Here is a 20426-nt window from a genome sequence, read left to right on the forward strand (position 1 = left end):
AGGACTATTTAAGTTTTATGTATCCTCTTATGTGAGTTTTCATGTAATTTACTAGGAATTAGCCAAATAGTCCCAACTCTTCAAATTTATTACATGAAACATCTTGTCATATTCTCCAAAAATAACTTCACAAATATATACAGTGGGATTTCTGTTATCTATATATATATCCACATAACACTGATGCTGATGTAATACCAAACTTATGTGTTAGCACCCAGAGGTCACCATGGGACTTCAGCCCACCCCTATTTGGCATCAACACTCTCCCTTTTTTTTTTCTGAAAGAAAATTAATTGTATTTATCAGGCTTCCCTATGTACCAGCCAAGAGAACACAGACATACACAGCAGCAAACACACTGGACTTACTGGTGAGACATTTGCATTCCAGAGGATGGGAAATAAATCTGACTAAAATTTAGGGACCTTCTACCTCAGTAAAATGTCTAGAGGTCCAGTGGTGTGGGGCCTGTCAAGATATTCCTTCTAAGGTGAAGGATAAGTTGCTGCATTTGGCCCCTCCTACAACCAAGAAAGAGGCACAATGCCTATTCGGATTTTGGAGGCAACACATTCCTCATCTGGGTGTGTTACTCTGGACCATTTATCAAGTGACCCAAAAGGCTGCCAGTTTTGAGTGGGGTCCAGAACAGGAGAAGGGTCTGCAACAGGTCCAGGCTGCTGTGCAAGCTGCTCTGCCACCTGGGCCATATGACCCAGCAGATCCAGTGGTGCTTGAGGTGCCAGTGGCAAATAGGGATGCTGTCTGGAGCCTTTGGCAGGCCCTCACAGGTGAATCAGAGTGGAGGCCTCTAGGATTTTGGAGCAACACCCTGCCATCTTCTGCAGGTAACTACTCCCATTTTGAGAGACAGCTCTTGGCCTGTTACTGGGCTTTGGTGGAAACTGAACAATTGACTATGGATCATCAAGTCACCATGTGACTTGAACTGACTGTCATAACCTGGGTGCTTTCTGACCCATCTAGCCATAAAGTTGGGCATGCACAGCAGCATTCTATCATCAAATGGAAGTGGTATATACATGATAGGGCTAGAGTAGATCCTGAAGGCCCAAGTAAGTTACATGAGGAAGTGGCTCAAGTGCCCATGGTCCCCACTCCTGCCACCCTGCCTTCTCTCCCCCAGCCTGCACCAGTGGCCTCATGGGGAGTTCCCTATGATCAACTGACAGAGAAAGAGAAGACTAGGGCCTGATTCACAGATGGTTCTGCATGATATGCGGGCACCACCCAAAGGTGGACAGCTGCAGCACTACAGCCTCTTTCTAGGACATCCCTGAAGAACAGTGGCTAAGGGAAATCTTCCCAGTGGGCAGAACTTCAAGCAGTGCACCTCGTTGTGCACTTTGCTCGAAGGAGAAATGGCCAGATGAGCGATTATACACTGATTCATGGGCTGTAGACAATGGTTTGGCTGGATGGTCAGGGACCTGGAAGAAGCGTGATTGGAAAACTGAGGAAAAGGTATGTGGATGCACCTCTCTGAGTGGTCACAAACTGTGAAGATATTTGTATCTCATGTGAGTGCTCACCAAAGGGTGACCTCAGCAGAGGAGGATTTTAATAATCAAGTGAATAGGATGACTCGTTCTGTGGACACCACTCAGCCTCCTTCCCCAGCCACCCCTGTCATCACCCATGAACAAAGCGGCCATGGTGGCAGGGATGGAGGTTACACGTGTGCTCAGCAGCATGGACTTCCACTCACCAAGGCGGACCTGACTAAGGCCACTGCTGAGTGCTCAATTTGCCAGCAGCAGAGACCAACAATGAGCCCTCGATATGGCAACATTCCTCAGGGTGATCAGACATCCGCTTGATGGCAGGTTGATTACACTGGACCTCTTCCATCATGGAAAGGGCAATGGTTTGTCCTCACCAGAATAGACACTTACTCCAGATATGAGTTTGTCTATCCTGCACACAACACTTTGGCCAAGACTACCATCCATGGATTCACAGAATGCCTTATCCACCGTCATGGTATTCCACACAGCATTGTCTCTGACCAAGGCACTCTATGGTTAAAGAAGTGTGGCAGCAGCCACCGAGATGTTGATGCCTAAGAAGAACCGGATTGCCATTTACGAACTCCTTTTTAAGGAGGGAGTCATGGTGGCCAAGAAGGATGTCCACATGCCTAAGCACCCGGAGCTGGCAGACAAGAATGTGCCCAACCTTCATGTCATGAAGGCCATGCAGTCTCTCAAGTCCCGAGGCTACGTGAAGGAACAGTTTGCCTGGAGACATTTCTACTGGTACCTTACCAATGAGGGTATCCAGTATCTCCGTGATTACCTTCATCTGCCCCCGGAGATTGTGCCTGCCGCCCTACGCCGTAGCCGTCCAGAGACTGGCAGGCCTCGGCCTAAAGGTCTGGAGGGTGAGCGACCTGCGAGACTCACAAGAGGGGAAGCTGACAGAGATACCTACAGGCGGAGTGCTGTGCCACCTGGTGCCAACAAGAAAGCCGAGGCTGGGGCTGGGTCAGCAACTGAATTCCAGTTTAGAGGCGGATTTGGTCGTGGACGTGGTCAGCCACCTCAGTAAAATTGAAGAGGATTATTTTGCATTGAATAAACTTACAGCCAAAAAACCTTAAATAAATTAAAAAAAAAAAAAGAAGTGTGGCAGTGGGCTCATGCTCATGGAATTCACTGGTCTTACCATGTTCCCCATCATCCTGAAGCAGGTGGACTGATAGAACAGTGGAATGGCCTTTTGAAGTCACAATTCCAAAGCCAGCTAGGTGACAATACTTTTCAGGGCTGGGGTAAAGTTCTCCAGAGGCTGCGTATGCTCTGAATCGGTGTCTAATATATGGTACTGTTTCTCCCATAGCCAGGATTCACGAGTCCGGGAATCAAAGGTTAGAAGTGGAAGTGGCACCACTCACCATCACCCCTAGTGACCCACTAGCAAAATTTTTGCTTCCTGTTCTCATGACATCACCTTCTGCTGGCTTAGAGATCTTAGTTCCGGAAGGAGGAATGCTGCCACCAGGAGACACAACAACGATCCCATTAAACTGGAATTTAAGATTGCCACCTGGCCACTTTGGGCTCCTCCTACCTTTAAGTCAACAGGCTAAGGGAGTTACATTGTTGGTTAGGGTGACTGACCCAAACTATCAAGATGAAATCAGTCTACTACTTCACAATGGAGGTAAGGAGGCATGTGTGTGGAATATAGGCAATTCCTTTGGGCGTGTCTCAGTATTACCATGCCCTGTGATTAAGGTCAGTGGGAAACTACAACAGCCCAATCCAGGCAGGACTACAAATGATCTAGACCCTTCCGGAATGAAGGTTTGGGTCACTCCACCAGGAAAAAAATTAAAATATCTCTCGCTGACCAGAACCAGCATGTGCTGCTGGGTGAGGACATATGGTAGCTGCCAGAGCATATACTGAGAGGATATTCACAGAACCCCAGGAGAGAGACGCCTGGTCAACCTCAGAACCCAAGACAAGGGAGATCCAGAGTCCCAGATGTCAAGGAGCACCAGAAAGGTTCTGGGCAGGTGCTGGGAACAAGTGGCTGAGCATTATAAAGTGCAAACACGCCTCCGGGTTTGCAGATACAGCCCCTCTGCCTCCCATGCATACCTCTCTCTCGCCCCAGCCACAGGGATGGAAATGGAAGCAGGAGGATGGGAAGCCCGAGACATGAAAGCTGAAGGAAAGTGCACAGAGATATGCTGGGGCTACGAGTCAGAACCACCATCACCTCTGAAGAGGCTCCTCGGCGCCCCCAAAGCACTGACCTGCCACATGCAAGCGGAAAGAGAGCTGCTTGCCCCCAGCCTCGCAGCTGTACTCCCCGGCGTCCGCCTCGCCTGCCTGCTGCACCACCAGCCTCCGTGTGTAGCCCACGGCCTCCATTCGCACTTTCGAGCTGGAGCTCAGCTTCTTCCCATCCTTGTACCATGTCACCTCTGTCTGGGCCTGGGCCATCTCACAGCTCAGCGTGGCACTGGCCCCCGCCTCGGTCTGCACCTCCCTGTGTGCTGGCTGCTCCTTTGCAAACACCACCTTGGGCTCTGGGGAAGGCAGGGATGCACAGGGTGACCACCACCATCTAGATCAGGAAGGCAGCACTGGGGAGAGAAGGCCTGGGCAGGGAGGCGGGAGGGAGAGAACCTTCCCCAGCCTCAGGCTCTGCACTGGCCATGTGGTCGGGAGAAGCCCCACCACCTCCCAGCACAAGGAACACAGTTTCTCCATCCATTCTGCATGGTGCCATGGGCTGTCCCAGGCAGGGCTGCCATGACAGATCCTCCAGGGCAGGGACTGGAGTCCTGATGCCTGCACAGCTCCCCTTACAGATGTGCCGGGTTCTCCCCAGGCGACTGTGCAGGGTGCGTCCTCACCCCAGGGCCCCAGAGTCTGAGGCTCCCGTTCCTGCCACTGTCAGGAGGGTCAGCTCTGGCCTTTGTGGGGAGGGCCTGGGCCTCCCGTGGCTTCCTGGGGCCCTGTCAAGAGGACTGAAAGCTGGCTGCCTTCTGATGGTCTGGGGATGGAGTCTTCACTCTTCTGTGGAGTCACTGTGCAAGTGCTTTGTCTGACTTTCAATAGCACTGTCTTTCTTTTACACTTTCATTTTAAGATCTCTTTTTACATTGAAATACTAGAGCAGTGACCATTAGCATGTTAGAAATATCTTCCTTTTCTGTGTAGCTTGCCTTTTCATTCTCTTATGGTGTCTTCCAAAGAATCAAAAATTTTAATTTTAATGTATTCAAATATATCAAATGTGTTTCATTGTGATCAGGGCATGTATGTTCTGTTTAGGAAGTCATGCTTTACTCTGAAATCACCAGAAACATCTCTGTTTTCCTCTAAGACTCGTATGGGTTTCCTCAGGATTCTGACATCTCTAACCAACTGGAGTTGACTTTGTGTGTGGTTGAGATCCTGGTCTGATGTATTTCCCATGTGGTTTAACGGTCCAAATCTTTTTTTTTTCCTTTTATTTTCTGAGACAAGGTCTCACTCTGTCACCCAGAGCGGAGTGCAGTGATGCAATCATAGCTAACCGCAGCTTCAGCCTCCTGAGTTCAAGCCATCCTCCCACCTCAGCTTCCCAAGTAGCTGGGACTACAGGTACATGGCACCACAGCCAGCTACTTTTTTTTCAATTTCTTTAGAGATGGGATCTTGCTTTGTTGCCCAGGCAGGAATGCAGTGGCGTGATCATAGCTAACTGCAGCCTCCAACTCCTGGGCTCAAATGATCCTCCTGCCTCAGCCTCCCAAGTAGCAGGGACTTACAGGTGCACACCACCATGCCTGGGTAATACGACTTTCTTCATAGTATACTATTCTCTTAGTATATTGCTAAATATATATTAACAATATGTTGTTTAAGATTTTGTCCTTGCTATCCATAATAGGTTGGCCTATTTTTAATTCTTCTTACTTTGTATCAACGTTATGCTACCTACATGAAACAAATCAGAGAGTGCATCTCTTCATTGTATTCTCTAGAAGAATCTCCATGAACATGGAATAATTTATTTGCAGATTGTTTGGTACAATTTACTGTATAGTTATTAGATATTGCTTAGAAATTTACTGGTGAAAACATTTTTTGTTACTAGTCCCATTTATTTAAAAGTTATAGGACTATCTGAGCTGTCTATTTCTTCTTATGTTACTTTTTATATACTTTTTAAACAATTTAACAATTTGTTGAACCTGTTCATATTTATTACCAATAAATAATTTGTCATACTCTCCTAAAATAGCACTTTAGAAAGACACATAGTGGGTTTACTGGCATCTATAACCACCCACAAACCACTGCACAGTGGTAATACCAGACTGTCATGTGTTGGCCCCCAGGCATCAACATGGGGCTGCAGCCCACAGATCTCTGATGTGAAGATTCTCTTAATGAAAAGAAAATAAATGTGGTTTCAGAATTCTCTATGACCCAGTCAGGAAAAGCCACAACATAATTACTGGGAAATGCTACTGAATAAATACTGCTTTTGTCAGTTAGGGGCTGCTTGATATGGTTTGCCTCTGTGTCCCCACCCAACTCTCACCTTGAATAGTAATAATCACCACGCTGCAATGGTGGGACCAGGTGGGGGTAATTGAATCATGGGGGCAGTTTCCCTCATGTTGTTCTCGTAATAGTAAGTGACTACTACCAAGATCTGATGGTTTTATAAGGAGCTCCCTTCTTCACTCGGTACTCATTCTTTCTCCTGAAGCCCTGTGAAGAGGTGCCTTCCACCATGATTGTAAGTTTCCTAAGGCCTTGCAAGTTTCCTGAGGCCTTCCCAGCCATGCAGAACTGTGAGTCAATTAAACCTCTTTCCTTACCCACTCTCGGGTATGTCTTTATTAGCAGTGTGAGAACAGACTAATATAATGCTACTATTGCATCTCAGTTGTATCAGTGCCTGGTGATGTCATCTAAGCTACTTATTCCTTTCCATTTCTCAATTTAAAAATCAAGCTCCAAGGAGAATCTGACATATTCTAACTAAAAACAAAGGAAAACAAGAGTTGTTTTTGGCAGAGAATTCCAGACCTCATGGGTGCATATCACAGGCTCATATGTACCAATCCATGCTGCTGTTTTACTTGACACAGGCACTGCAACAAACATGGATCTAGGTTTTGCTACCTGTGGGTGCACAGCTAACTTCCATGTCCATGCAAAAGAAGGGAGAAGGTCCCAGGACATCGAAAATCAGATAATCCACAGTGTGATACTGAGATAATTCCATGTATGGTTGTGTGGCTGAAATTCCCCTTTCTCCCAGCTGAGTTAAATTCAAACATCTGTCACTAGGGAGAACAAGCATACGGGCATGTGGGAGCTGCCAGACATCCAGTAGAAGGAAATTCACATATCCCCAGGTGGAGACACCTGGTCTACCTTGACCACAGGGCCTGGTAGAGACAAGAAGAAACACCAGCAAGGTTCTAGGCAGATGATGGGAACGTATGATCGAGCATTACTGCATATAAACACCATTCCAGGTACACAGCAACAGCCCCTGTCCCTCCACACATACCTTTCCCATCTGGCCTCCCTTGACCACACCAGTTATGAAATAGGAATTGGGAGGATAGGAAACCACAGAGGTAAAGGCTAATGGGAAGAGCACCAGAGTCTATCAACCAGTCTCATCATCACCTCTACAAAGTTAGTACCCCTAAAGCACTGACCCGAAACATCCAGGTGGAAGGAGAGCCGCTGGTCCCCGGCCTCACAGCTGTACTCCCCAGCATCTGCCTGGCTTGCCTGCTGCACCACCAGCTGCCGCATGCAGCCTGTGGCCTCTACACGCACTTTCGAACTGGAGCTCAGCTTCTTCCCGTCCTTGTACCACGTCACCTCCGTCTGGGCCTGGGCCACCTCACAGCTCAGTGTGGCGCTGGCTCCTGCCTCGGTCTGCACCTCATTATGCACCGACTGCTCCTTGGCAAACACCGCCTTGGGCTCTGAGGGTGGACAGGAGGGATGCACAGTCAGAGACACAAATCTGGGACCAACCCATTTCACAGGCACTGAAGATTCAAGATTCAGCAACAACAAACAACTAATGAAAGATATAAACCCACAGACTCAAGATATTCTACAATCCTAACCAGGATAAAGACAAAGGAAACCACACCTACGTTCATAAAAGAAATACTACCACAAAGCGAAATCAAAAAGAAAATCTTAAAAGCAACAGGATGAAAAAAGGTACATGACCGTTAAAATATCCATAACAAATTTCACAGTTCATATTTCAAAGAAAATATGGACACCAGAAGGGAGTGGGGAGTAGCTGCTAAACTGTAATGTTATACACAGATACAACAGCCCTCAGAATCAAAGGGAGAACAAATATGTGCTCACAAAAGAAATAAAAAGTTAGAGAAGGCATATGACCAGCTGACCTGCTAACATAAATACTGAAGACATAGTTCTACAAGAAGAAAAAAGAATAGTAATCCCAGAATATTGGGTCCAAATTCTGACTGCAATTTTCTGGCTTTGTGAACTGTGGTGAGTTACTTCCCTGTGTGTTATTTTAAAATGAGAATAATCAGAGTTCCTCCTCACAAATTGTTTTGAAGTTTAAGCAAGCAGAAAGACAAGAAGCACTTCACAAAATCTAGGTCCTCAGCACACAATTAATACCTGCTAGTTGTTATTACAGGGGAAGCTTTATGAGAAAAAAGGCCCTTGGGTGGGACTTCCATACATACCCTAAGTACATAAAGATTATCCTAAAAGCATAAGAAAGACCTCAAAAAACTCACCTGTGATGTGTAGTTGAAAGGAGACCCTCTGGCCCCCAGCTTCGCAGCTGTACTCCCCAGCATCTGCTTTGCCCACCTGCTGTACCACCAGCCTCCTTGTGCAGCCCTTGACCTCCATGCGCACTTTTGAGCTAGAGTTCAGCTTCTTCCCGTCCTTGTACCATTTCACTTCCATCTGAGCCTGGGCCACCTCACAGCTCAATTTGGCACTGGCCCCCGCCTCAGCCCACACCTCATTATGCACTGACTGCTCCTTTGCAAACATCATCTTGGGCTCTGAGGGTGGACAAGGAGAGATGCACAGTTAGAGACACAAATCTGGAACCAACCCATTTCACAGGCACTGAAGATTCAGGATTCAGTAACAGCACACAGCTGATGAAAGACATAAACCCACAGACTCAAGATGTTCTACAATCCCAACCCAGATTCAGAGAAAGGAAACCACAACTAGGTTCATCAAAGAAAAAAAGGCCACGAAGCAAATTCAAAAAGAAAATCTAAAAGCAACATGATGAAAAAAGATACATGACCCTTAAAATGTCTACAGTAAATCTTACAGTTGATATTTCAAAGGAAATATGGAAGCCAGAAGATAATGGAATGACCTCTTTAAAATGTTAGGGAGTGGAGGAATAGCTGATAAACTGTAATGTTATATCCAGATAAAACAGTCCTCAGAATCAAAGGGAGAACAAATAGGTTTTCATATGAGAAAAAAAAAAATGATGGAATATATATAACCAGCAGAGCTGCTAACATAAATACTGAAGATAGAACTCTTCAAGAAGAAAAAAAGAATAATAATCCTAGAATACTGGGTTGAAATCTTGACTGCAATTTTCTGGCTTTGTGAACTGTGGTGAGTTACTTCCTTGTGTGTTATCTTAAAATGGGAATAATCAGAGTTCCTCCTCATAGAATTGCTTTGAAGTTTAAGCAAGCAGAAAGACAACTAGCATTCACAAAATCTATGCTCCTTGGCACAAAATTAATACTTGCTAGTTATTATAACGGAGGCTTTGTAAGAAAAGAGGCAATTAGGTGGCACCTCTATGCTAATGTCACTAAAAATTATCCTAAGGAACGTAAGAAAGATCTCAAGAAACCCATCTGTGATGTGCAGGTGGAAGGAGACCCTCTGGCCCCTGGCCTCGCAGCTGTAGTCCCCGGCATCCATCTTGCCCACCTGCTGCACCACCAGCCTCCGTCTGTAGCCGTTGGCCTCCATATGCACTTTCAAGCTAGAGCTCAGCTTCTTCCCATCTTTGTACCACGTCACCTCTGTCTGGGCCTGGGCCACCTTGCAGCTCAGTGTGGCCCTGGCCCCTGCCTCAGCCTGCACCTCACTGTGTGCCACCTGCTCCTTGGCAAACACCACCTTGGGCTCTGGGGATAGAGTGTGACACACAGGGTCAGACATATTCCAATTACTAGAACTGAATGATCTCAAAACTCTGATGGTTCAGCCACAAGCCTGCCCTCTTCCTGGATTTCTCAACAAAAAGAACTTTACATTTTGAAGATGCACAGGGCAGACGATAGGTTAGTTCTCAGAATCTGAAGCCTCCCAGTTAGATAATTTTTAGACTGGTATATGTTGCAATTCAGGTTTTCACATTTATTTACCAGCTGTGATCTCCTAAGTATAAAAACAAAGAGAAGCACAATTTGTGACCTGCACACCAAAGCATAGGTATTTTCAGAGATAATTCCTTAAGCAATACTGGCAGAATGGGCAGTAACCCTGACTCACACAAAGGACTGCTAACACAGCCTACAACTTCTAGAGGGCCAATTGTCATTGGTATAATCTAATCCTAGGCCTTGGGATTGGATCTTTTCATTATTTCAGTTTCCTCATATCACTACTTCCAGTACCTATTCTGTTACTTTAGATGACATTTTCCTCTTATGAAGTGTATCTATTGGTAATTCTCTCAGGAAGGTTTTGTAAATGGTAAACTTTGTCAATCTACTTCCTGAAAATGTCTTTATTTCACACTCACTTTTGAATGATAGCTTAGCTGGGTGCAGAATTCTAGGTTGACAGTTGTTTTCCTTGCTAATTTGGACATTATGCCATCATTTCATTTCTGGGCTCTTCATTGCTGCTGAGAAATCTATAGGAAGGATAACTGTTGTTCTCTTAATATATTCTTCTGTGTGGTAGTTTTAAGGCTCTCCTCTTGGTTTTTTGGCCTTCTACAATTCACTATGTTATGTCTAGCTGAGAATTTATTTTCTTTACACTTACAATGATTTCTTGTGAATCTACAAATTTTAGGACTCATGTTGTTTATAATTTCTGAAATTTTTCTGCATGACCTCTTTTATTATTGCATCTTCCTCACTCTGTAGTTTATCCTAAAAGTCCTTTTTTAACTTTACAAAAAAGTATACGTTTATTATGAACAATGTGTTTTGAAATATGTATATACTGTGAAATTGCTAAATTGTGCTAGTTTACATACGCATTACCTCATATATGTATCATTTTGTGGTGACAACACTAAAAATCCACTCTCTTAGCAATTTTCAAGAATACAATACATTGTTATTAACTACAGTCACCATGTTGTACTATAGATCTCTTGAACTTATTCCTTCCAACTGAAACTTTGTACAGTTTGACCAACATCTCCATGACCTACCTCCTCCCCAAGACTCTGGTACTCTACTCTCCATTTCTACAAATTCAACATTTTTAGATTCCACATATAAGTGAGATTGTACAGTAACTGTCTTTATGTCTTATTTCACTTAACATAACATCCTCCAGCTTCACCCGTGTTGCTGAGTGGCAGCTGAATAGCATCCCCCTGCATACTATAATATACAACACATATTCTTCATCCATTCATCTGCTGTTGGGCACTTAGGTTAGATTTTTAAAAAATCTTTTAAAAAACGTATTTGTGCCCAATATACAAAAGGTGGTGTTTTATGTTGTAAATTAATTTTTACAAAGGAAATAATGATGCATCCAGCTGCCTGCCTTTCACTAGCTCATCCTTGTTGACCTGGTGGCTCTGCTAGGGCCGGCAGACGGACAGCAGCAGGTGGTGAGGCTCTGACACCCCCTCATAACACACCAGTAACCAGGGGCCACAGGGGCCAGAACCAGCCCTGCATCTTACCCCTGCTCTCTCTCTTGCCCTTCAAAGCCTGACTTGGGGAAACAACCATAGACACCAGCTGTTGTGTCCACATCCTCATCTCAGATCTGCTCAGCAGCCATGGAGCCGTTGCTCCTGCTAAGGTCAGCTGTGCCCATTGGGGTTGCAGTCCTTCAGCCCTTCCCCCGTCGCTCCTGTTTCACCATGGCATTCACACCTGCACATCACCTGTGCATCAAAGTCTTCACTGACCCCAAAACACAACTCTCTAGATTCTTCTCCTGCTCCTTTGGGCCTCTTCCTTGGTGGTCTCAGCTTCCTCAGTGTTGCCCCAGGGCGAGTCTTGTTATCACGGTCCCTTGCCCACGGTGTCCCAGTGCACAACATCCTCTCCTGCCAATCACATGCCAACAAATCCCAAAGCTCCCTTGTCAGCTCAGCATCAACCGAGGTGCAGCCCAGAGAGCCACTGCCTCCTGGATGTCCCACATAGGCTAATGTAATATCCCCCGGCGCCCCTAGCACTTTCTTTATCTGTCCTGACCCACCTGCAACTTTTCCCTTCCAGGCTTGAACCAGGCATGGATAAAGGTATTTAGGTTGTTGCTCGACACTCTGAGAAATCAGCCATCTTGCTAAATACAGAGAAAGCCACCCTGCTTGGCCCTGAGCCAGAGTCCTCAACCCTGAGATAAACTCCATACCCTGATCCCTCATGGTAGACATGCCTGGGTGGGACATCTGCCTTCTTGCTGTTTGTCACAAGCATATGCTGTGGTCCTCCTCTGTAAACAAGTTCCTCTAATAAAGCTCTGGACTAATCACCCTGGTGTTTGGTGCTTCTTTCTGTGGAATCCTAACCATCCCATTGTGGGATGGTTTGGGGCACTCCCTTGTGGAAACTCCTTTCCACTGCCTTTGTGGCAACTCCAGCTCCAGGTTGGACAGGATGGAACAGGTCCTCACCCGTTTCTCCTTGCACACCTACTTCTTGCCTACTGCCCCATCTCAGATATAGCCCCTGCATCTACGCATCTGCCCAAGCTTGCAGTTTACCTCCCATCTCCTCTGTTCTCAACCCTGAACCCGCCTGGCCACGGCTCCTCTTTTTTTTTATTTTTTTATTTTTTATTTTTTTGATGGAGTCTCGCTCTGTCGCCCAGGCTGGAGTGCACTGGCACATTCTTGGCTCACTGCAAGCTCCGCCTCCTGGGTTCATGTCATTCTCCTGCCTCAGCCTCCTGAGTAGCTGGGACTACAGGCACCCACCACCATGCCCGGCTAATTTTTTGTATTTTTAGTAGAGACGGAGTTTCACCATGTTAGCCAGGATGGTCTCGATCTCCTGACCTCGTGATCCACCCGCCTCGGCCTCCCAAAGTGCTGGGATTACAGGTGTCAGCCACCGCACCCAGTCTGTGCTCCACCTTTTAAATGGCTCTTGAGCCTATGGCCTCCTCTCTGCCCTCGGGACCTCGGACCCTCTGCAGGCCCAGCCCTCTTCTCCACCCTCGGGACTGCTGTCCCTCTGCAGGCCCGGCCTTCTCCTCCACCCTCAGGACCGCTGTCCCTCTGTAGGCCCGGCCCTCTCCTGCACCCTCGGGACTGCTGTCCCTCTGTAGGCCCGGCCCTCCCCTCCCTGGACCAGGCAGGGCAGAGCCTCCTGCCTCTGATCCCCCCTCATCCTAATCTAGTCTCCATGGTGCAGTCAGAGTGTAACTGTGAAACTTCTATGTTTTCATCCCCAGGAATTAAGGACCAAAGTCCACTTCCCAGGTGTGCAGGATGGCCCAAGTGAGTGGACACCAGCTTTCAAATGTACCTCCAAGTCCACACCTGTCTTCAAAACGATCACTAAAAGAGTTGCTGTGTTTTTAAACCGAGTTGACTAAGTGTTACCGCCTCACTGAGCATGCTGAGGAGTCCCAGAGCCGAACCTCTGCAGCCAAATGTTCTCAGGGACCCAGATATGGATACAGGCACTGCGAGTATCTTGCAGTGACCCACACAGCGACCTGTCAGCAACACGTCTTCAGCAGCAGTGCTAGCACTGGGCACATGGCAGACTGGCACCCTGCATGAGCACCTCTAACATGAGCACAGATGCAAATCCAGTCACACAGCCGCAGTGTGCTCAACCCAGCTGGGTAGCTGCATCTGCCACTCATTCCATGGCCCTCGAATCAGCCTGATCACCAAGGGAGGGCTTCCCCAAGCTCTTTGACATTTGTTATGTTTGCTTTACAGAAGGACTCACAAAGTACTTTCAGGGAAACTGTCTCTCTTTGATATGCACTTCACAAAATCACTCACAATCACACTGCGTGTGATGTGTTTGAGAATGCGAATGTGTTTTAATGGGTGTACGTAACATGTACAAGCAAGTGTGTGTGTATGTTTAAGTGTGTTTTCATGTATGTGTATGTATATCATGCATGTATTTGTATGTGTGTATAAGATGAAGCATGTGTATGCACATGTGTTTACATGTTTGTGTACATGTGTGTTTAGATGTCTGTATGTGTGTGCAAGTGTACATGTGTTTGAATGTATGTATATAGCATAAGTGTGTATGGGGGATATATGTGTATATGAGTGTATATGAGAGTGAGGTGTCTGTGCGTGTATATATGCAGGTAAGTGCATATGTAGGTATTATGTGTGTATTATGTTTAGGTTTGTGTGTGTCTATGTATGTGTGTGTATATACGTCTTGTGTGTTGTTTGTGTGTTTAAATGTATGTATGCATATGTAAATGTGTGGTTGGGGTATGTATGCATATGTAAATGTGTGGTTGGGGTATGTATGCATGTATGTGCAAATGTGTGTTTGAGTTCATGTGTGTGTGTCTGTTCATATGTGTGGGTGGTATATGTGTGAGTGCACGTGTGCATGCGTATGTTGTGCAAGTGTGTGTAGGTGCATGTGAGTGCATGTGTGCATATGTGTGTACATTCATGTGTGAGTGCATGTGTGAGTGCATGTGTGTGTGTAGGTGTGCATGTGAGAATATGTGTGTGTGCATATGAGTGCACTGTGTGCATGTATACGTGCACATGTATGTGTAGGTGTGTGTAAGAGTGCATGTGTGTGTAAGTGCATGTATACGAGTGCATGTGTATGTGTAAGTGCATTGTGTGCATACATGTGTGTGTGAGTGCCCACCTTCAGCTGCACTAGGGAGGAAGCCTGCAGCAGTCTCGGTGGCCCCTCAGTGCAGCTGAGCCACTCCATCAGGTCCCCAGCTACCTACCTGGTGGTTTGCCTGCCACATTCGCCTGAATGAAATAGAAATACCCTCACAAGGATGCTTAGACATGTCTCACAAGAAATGCCAAGGTTTGGGTTTATTTGCATATTTATAATAAAACCTGCAGTTTTCAAAAGCACCTACTGGTGGCTCCACTCCTGGAGGTGCAAACCCCCCATCTCACCCGTGAGACCAAGGAGCCGCTATCTGAACACTCAGAAAGGAGAGCAGCAGGTGGATGGGGGCAGCAGAGGAACAGCATTCAAAGTCCCAGCACCCTTCATCCCATGACCTGTGCACCCAAAACCCAGAGGCAGGCATTTGTGCAGACAGAGCAGGCTCCCAACGAATCCTGCAGCCTCCCTCAAGGTATAGAAAAGGGAAGCACAAGTGCTCAGAGAGGACAGAAGACACCCCTGTTTCTTCTCCTTTCTCTCACACCCCAGACCATGCAGGTGTGAACAACTGAACTGATAAAGGAAACACTCTGTCTAGTCACAATGGCTTACTCCTGTAATTCCAGCACTTTGGGAGGCCAAGGTGGGTGGATCATTTGAGGTCAGGAGTTCAAGACCAGCCTGGCCACATGGTGAAACCCTACCTCTACTAAAAATACAAAAATTAGCCAGATGTGGCCAGGCACAGTGGCTCACGCCTGTAATACTAGCACTTTAGGAGGCTGAGGCGGATGGATCACCTGAGGTGAGGGGTTCAAGATCAGCCTGGCTAACATGGCAAAACCCGGCCTCTACTAAAAACACAAAAATTAGCCAGGCGTGGTGGTGCATGCCTGTAATCCCAGCTACTTGGGAGGCTGAGACAGGAGAATCACTTGAATCTGGGAGACGGAGGTTGCAGGGAGCCAAGATCGCGCCACTGCACTCCAGGCTGGGCAACAGAGTGAGACCCTGTCTCAGTTAAAAAAAAAAAAAAAAAAATTATCCAGGTGTGGTGGCAGGTGTCTGTAGTCTCAGCTACTTGGGAGGCTGAGGCAGGAGAATCACTTGAACCTGGGAGGTGGAGGTTGCAGTGAGCCAAGATGGTGCCACTGAGTGACAGAGTGAGATTCCATCTCAAAAAAAAAAAAAAAGAAAACACTCCTCTTCAATGGAAGGGGTTCTGATCTCAAGAAAGCAGGGTAAGCACTGCTGATTTTTTTTTTTTCTCTGTCCTCCTGGCGCTCAGCTCTGGCACATACAGTTGCAACCATAAGAACAGTATCAGGGCAGCAAACACAAAGCTCCAGTTTTTTGTCTGTAGAACTGAAAATGAAGCCCCAAGAAAGCAGAAAGTCCTAGAGAGGGTCCTGGAAAGGGAGACTCTCGAGAAATATAACATAAAGTTGTTCAGGAACTCCAGGGCTCCCCCTAGAGGCACACGTCACTGAACTCGGGACAAACCATTGCCCACACATGACCACAGAAGGTGCACAGACAGGACAGATCAAACCGCTCAGGCTTTGAAGACATCAACCCACAGAAGTCAACCAGGCTGATTTCCAGCTTAAAAAAAAATCAACATTACCCTGTGATGTAAAGAAGACCTGAAGTCAAGTAACATAGTCTTCAAAATACTCAGCACACCATCTGAAATTACTGGGCATAGGAAGAATCAAGTAGCATGCACATGAAAAGATTACTAACAGATACCACTGTCAAGATGACACCAATACTGGAATTATCTGACAATTTTCAAGCAGCTAATACAAAAATGCTTCAACAAGTAAAAGCAAATACCCTTGAAAGGAATGGGAACATTAAAAAGTCTCAGCAAAGAAACAGAAGATATAAAGAAGAACTGAGTGGAAAGTTTATAAGAAGAAAAGACAGTAACTGAAATAATTCAATGTATAGGCTCAATAATTGAATATGAATAACAGAAGTAAGTTAGTGAAATTGAAGACAGGTCAATAGAAATTATCCAATACAAACAACAGAGAGAAAGGGATTTAAAACAAAACAACAACAACAACAACAACAAAAAACAGAGCTTCAGGGACCTGTAAGATGATTCTGAAAAGATCTAACATTGAAGTCATTATCCCTAGAAGCAGAAGATAAAATATAGTTCAGAAACAATCATCTGAAGAAATAATGACTAAAAATCTCCTAAATTTGGAAGAAGACATAAACCAGATTAAAAGAATTTGGCAAGCCCCAAACAGAATAAACCCCAAAAAATTCCACACCCACATGTATCATTTTAAATGAGTTAAAAATTAAAGAAAAAATTTTTGAAAGCAGGCAGAGAAGACCAACACATTATTTGTAGGGGAACAGTTTGAATGACTGTTAATTTCTCACTGTGTGTGTGTGTGTGTGTGTGTGTGTGTGTGTGTGTATAAAGTCACGATGTTGTACAGCTTAAATATATTCAATCTTTATTTGTCAATTAAATATTTTTTTAATCATGGAGGCCAGAAGGAAGTGGAACATTTTTTCAAGTGCTAAAAGAAAAGAGGCCTCAACCCAGAATTCTCAATCGACCAAAAATATCTTTCAGGAATGCAGGTGAAATAGACACATTCTGAATAAAGGAAAACTAAGAAAATACATCAATGGCAGAGCTGCTCTAAAAGAATTGCTAAAGGATGTCCTTCAGACAGAAGTGAAATGATGTCTCAGGGAAACTTGCAACAGCAGGAATGAGGGAATGGTTACAGAAATGCTGAACATCTAGGCAAATAAAACAGACTATATTCGTCCTCTTGAGTTCTTTAAAATAAATTTTATAGTTAAAAAAATTATATTATCTGATGAGGTTTCCAATGAATGTAGAGATAATACGTAAGATAACTACCATAATAACTTAAAGGTCAGGGAGTAAAAGAGACCTATGTATGTGATGGTAGGATTTCTGTATTCCAGCGGAGGTGATAAAATACTGATCTCAAGTAGATGATGAAGAGTTAAGTATGTTAAGTGCAGTCCCTGGGTGACCAAAAAAAATCACAATAGATAAATTAAAAAGAAATACTAAAAAAAAAAAAAATCAAAATAACCCAAAATAGGCAGAAAAGTTGAAACGGAAGAACCAAAAAAAGAGAGGAAAAACGGAAAAACGTAATAAAATAGTCAACCTGGATCCAAACGTATTAATCAAAACATAAATGAAAAAGGACTAAACACATCCATAGTAGCACAGAGATTATCAGTTGGAAAATAGTGAGCCAACTACATATTATCTACAAGAAACTCACTTCCAATATAATGATACGGGCAGGTTCAAAGTACAAGAATAGCAAAATACATGTAATGCAAACACTAATAACACAAGTCTGCAGTGTTTGTTCATATTAATATCAAACAATGAAAATTTCAGAACAAAGAAAATTACCAGGGAGAAAGAGGGACATTACATAGGGATAAAGATGTCAATTTGCAAAGAAGACAAAATGATCTTCACAATGGAACTTCGAAACACATGCTGCAAAAATCGACAGCACTGAAAGTAAAACAGACAAATCCACAATCATAGCTGAGGATTTCACTCTTCTCTTAATAACTGATAAAACTGGCAGACAGAAAAGCATCAAGGATACAGATGAACTGAACCATGAGCCACCATGACCTAAGTGACACTGGTAGGATCTACCCAACAACAGCAGAAAACACATTCCTTTCCAGAACACATAGAATGTTCGCCCACCTAGGACATATTCTGGTTCATGACATAAATTTAAGAGAATTGAAATGTTTCAAAGTTATGTTATCTGATCAAAATGGAATTAGACTACAAATCAATAACAGAAAGGTAATAGTAAAATCTCTGAACACGTGGAAATTAAGCATACTTCTGAATAATCCACACATTTAAGAGGCAGTATCAAGGGACATTAGAAATTATCTTCAACTGGACAACAATGAAAATACCACATCAGGGCCGGGCGTGGTGGCTCACGCCTGTAATCCTAGCCCTTTGGGAGGCTGAGGCGGGCGGATCACCTGAGGTCAGGAGTTCAAGATCAACCTGGCCAACATGGTGAAACCCTGTCTCTACTGAAAATACAAAAATTAGCTGTGCATGGTGGCAAGCGCCTGTAATCCCAGCTACACAGGAGGCTGAGGCAGGAGAATCACTTGAATCTGGGAGGCAGAGGTTGCAGTGAGCTGAGATCGTGCCATCGCACTCCAGCCTAGGGGGATAAGAGCAAGACTTCATCTCCAAAAAAAAAAAGAAAAGAAAGAAAGAAAGAAAATACCACACCAGAATGTTTGTGATAAAGCTAAAGCAGTGCTTAGAGAAAAAATTGCTGTATGAAATATTTATATTAGCAAGAAGTACTTCAATCAGCAAACTAATAGTCTACCTTAAGAAATTAGGAAAAGAAGAGCAAAATAAACCCAGAGCAAGAAGGACGGAAATAAAGATAAAAGCAGAAATCAATAACATTGATGAAAATAGAGAAAATCAATGAAACCTAAAGCTGGTTCCTTGAAAAGATCAATAAAACTGACAAACCTCTACCAAGACAAAGAAAAAAAGAGAGAGCAAAGACAAACTAACAATATCAGTAATGAAACAAGGGTATCCCTGCAGACCCTACAGACACTATGGTAATAAGGAAACACTACAAACAACTCCATGCACCATGCACATAAATTAAATCCATTTGATCAAATGGACCAATTCCTCAGAAACCACAAATTACCAATACTCACCCAAGATGAAATAGACAACTTGTGCAGTCCCACAGCTATTAAATTGTCTTGCTGATTTAAATATTCCACAAAAAGAAATCTGTAGGCCAAGATGGCTTTACTTGCTTTGTCAATGAAATAACTTAAAAAGACATTTTAAAAGTAACAGAAATAATATCAATTCTACACAATATCTTCTTGAAAACAGAAGAGAAGGGGAATGCTGTCCATTCCATTTTTTTGAGGACAGCGTTACCCTGATATCAAAACCACACAAAGACAGTATATGAAAACCACAAACTAAAATTCTCCATTAACATAAAAATAAAAATACTCAGCAACATATCAGCCAACTGAATCCAGTATGTAAAAAGAGTAACACACCCCAAACACAAACACAAACACATCCCAAGAATGCGAGGCTGGTTCAATATTCAAAAACCCCTGGCAGAGATGTCAGCAAAAATGACAAAATAATAACTTCTGAAAAACCTCTCCTCCACAAAAGAAAGAAAAGCACTGGCCAAAAACATATGTTGGAATCAACTTTTCAGAAGTCTGAAAATTAATCAAAGACTTGCAGCAATCTGGGGAGCATTCATCCAAGAAAAACCAGTGCATCTCAGTAAGAACAGCTAGATGTGTGGTGTTTTAACTCGCCCAACTCTTAAACCTACCAGCCTCCAGCTCTGAGATAACTGTGAAAACCGACAGTCCACAATCAGGATGAAGACCAGCACCCTGGCGACCAGCACCCTGGCATCCAGCAGAGAAGGCCATTCCTAGAGCACTGTCATTATTTCACCAGTTTAGTAGCTCCCTGGAAAAACTGCTCACCACAGCTGCATTTATTTGACCTGAGTAGTTCACCCAGTGCAAAGGTATTTTCGCCAGAAGCATTTGTTGAAAAAATATCAGAGGTAATTACAAACACCATGACTGCTTGAAGCAGTGGAGAATGGTTGCAATGAACAATAATCTAATCAAAAGTCTCCAGCCTAAAAGGAAATGCTGGAGAACAAGACATCCACAGGAGGCTTTGGAAAGATCCAACAACACACTCCTGGGCACAGAGAGGGTCATACATATCCAGAGGCTGTGTGAACACTCAGGAAAC

At 44.5% G+C, this 20426-nt stretch overlaps 1 protein-coding gene and 1 pseudogene across 2 annotated transcripts in view; one reads left to right on the forward strand and one right to left on the reverse strand.

The window, feature by feature from the left end:
• Positions 1-20426, reverse strand: part of OBSCN (obscurin, cytoskeletal calmodulin and titin-interacting RhoGEF) — a 164854-nt gene that overhangs the window by 121054 nt on the left and 23374 nt on the right. The window contains 4 exon segments of the mRNA XM_011965740.1: positions 3791-4066; positions 7214-7489; positions 8300-8575; positions 9368-9688. Of these exon segments, the coding sequence (XP_011821130.1) occupies positions 3791-4066; positions 7214-7489; positions 8300-8575; positions 9368-9688 (1149 nt within the window).
• On the forward strand, positions 2069-2627 carry LOC105528807 (annotated as a pseudogene). The gene has a single exon (XR_001004413.1). The product of XR_001004413.1 is annotated as a 40S ribosomal protein S10 pseudogene (transcript).

This window comes from Mandrillus leucophaeus, unplaced genomic scaffold (assembly GCF_000951045.1).
Source record: "Mandrillus leucophaeus isolate KB7577 unplaced genomic scaffold, Mleu.le_1.0 Scaffold734, whole genome shotgun sequence".
In the NCBI taxonomy this organism is placed as follows: domain Eukaryota; kingdom Metazoa; phylum Chordata; class Mammalia; order Primates; family Cercopithecidae; genus Mandrillus; species Mandrillus leucophaeus.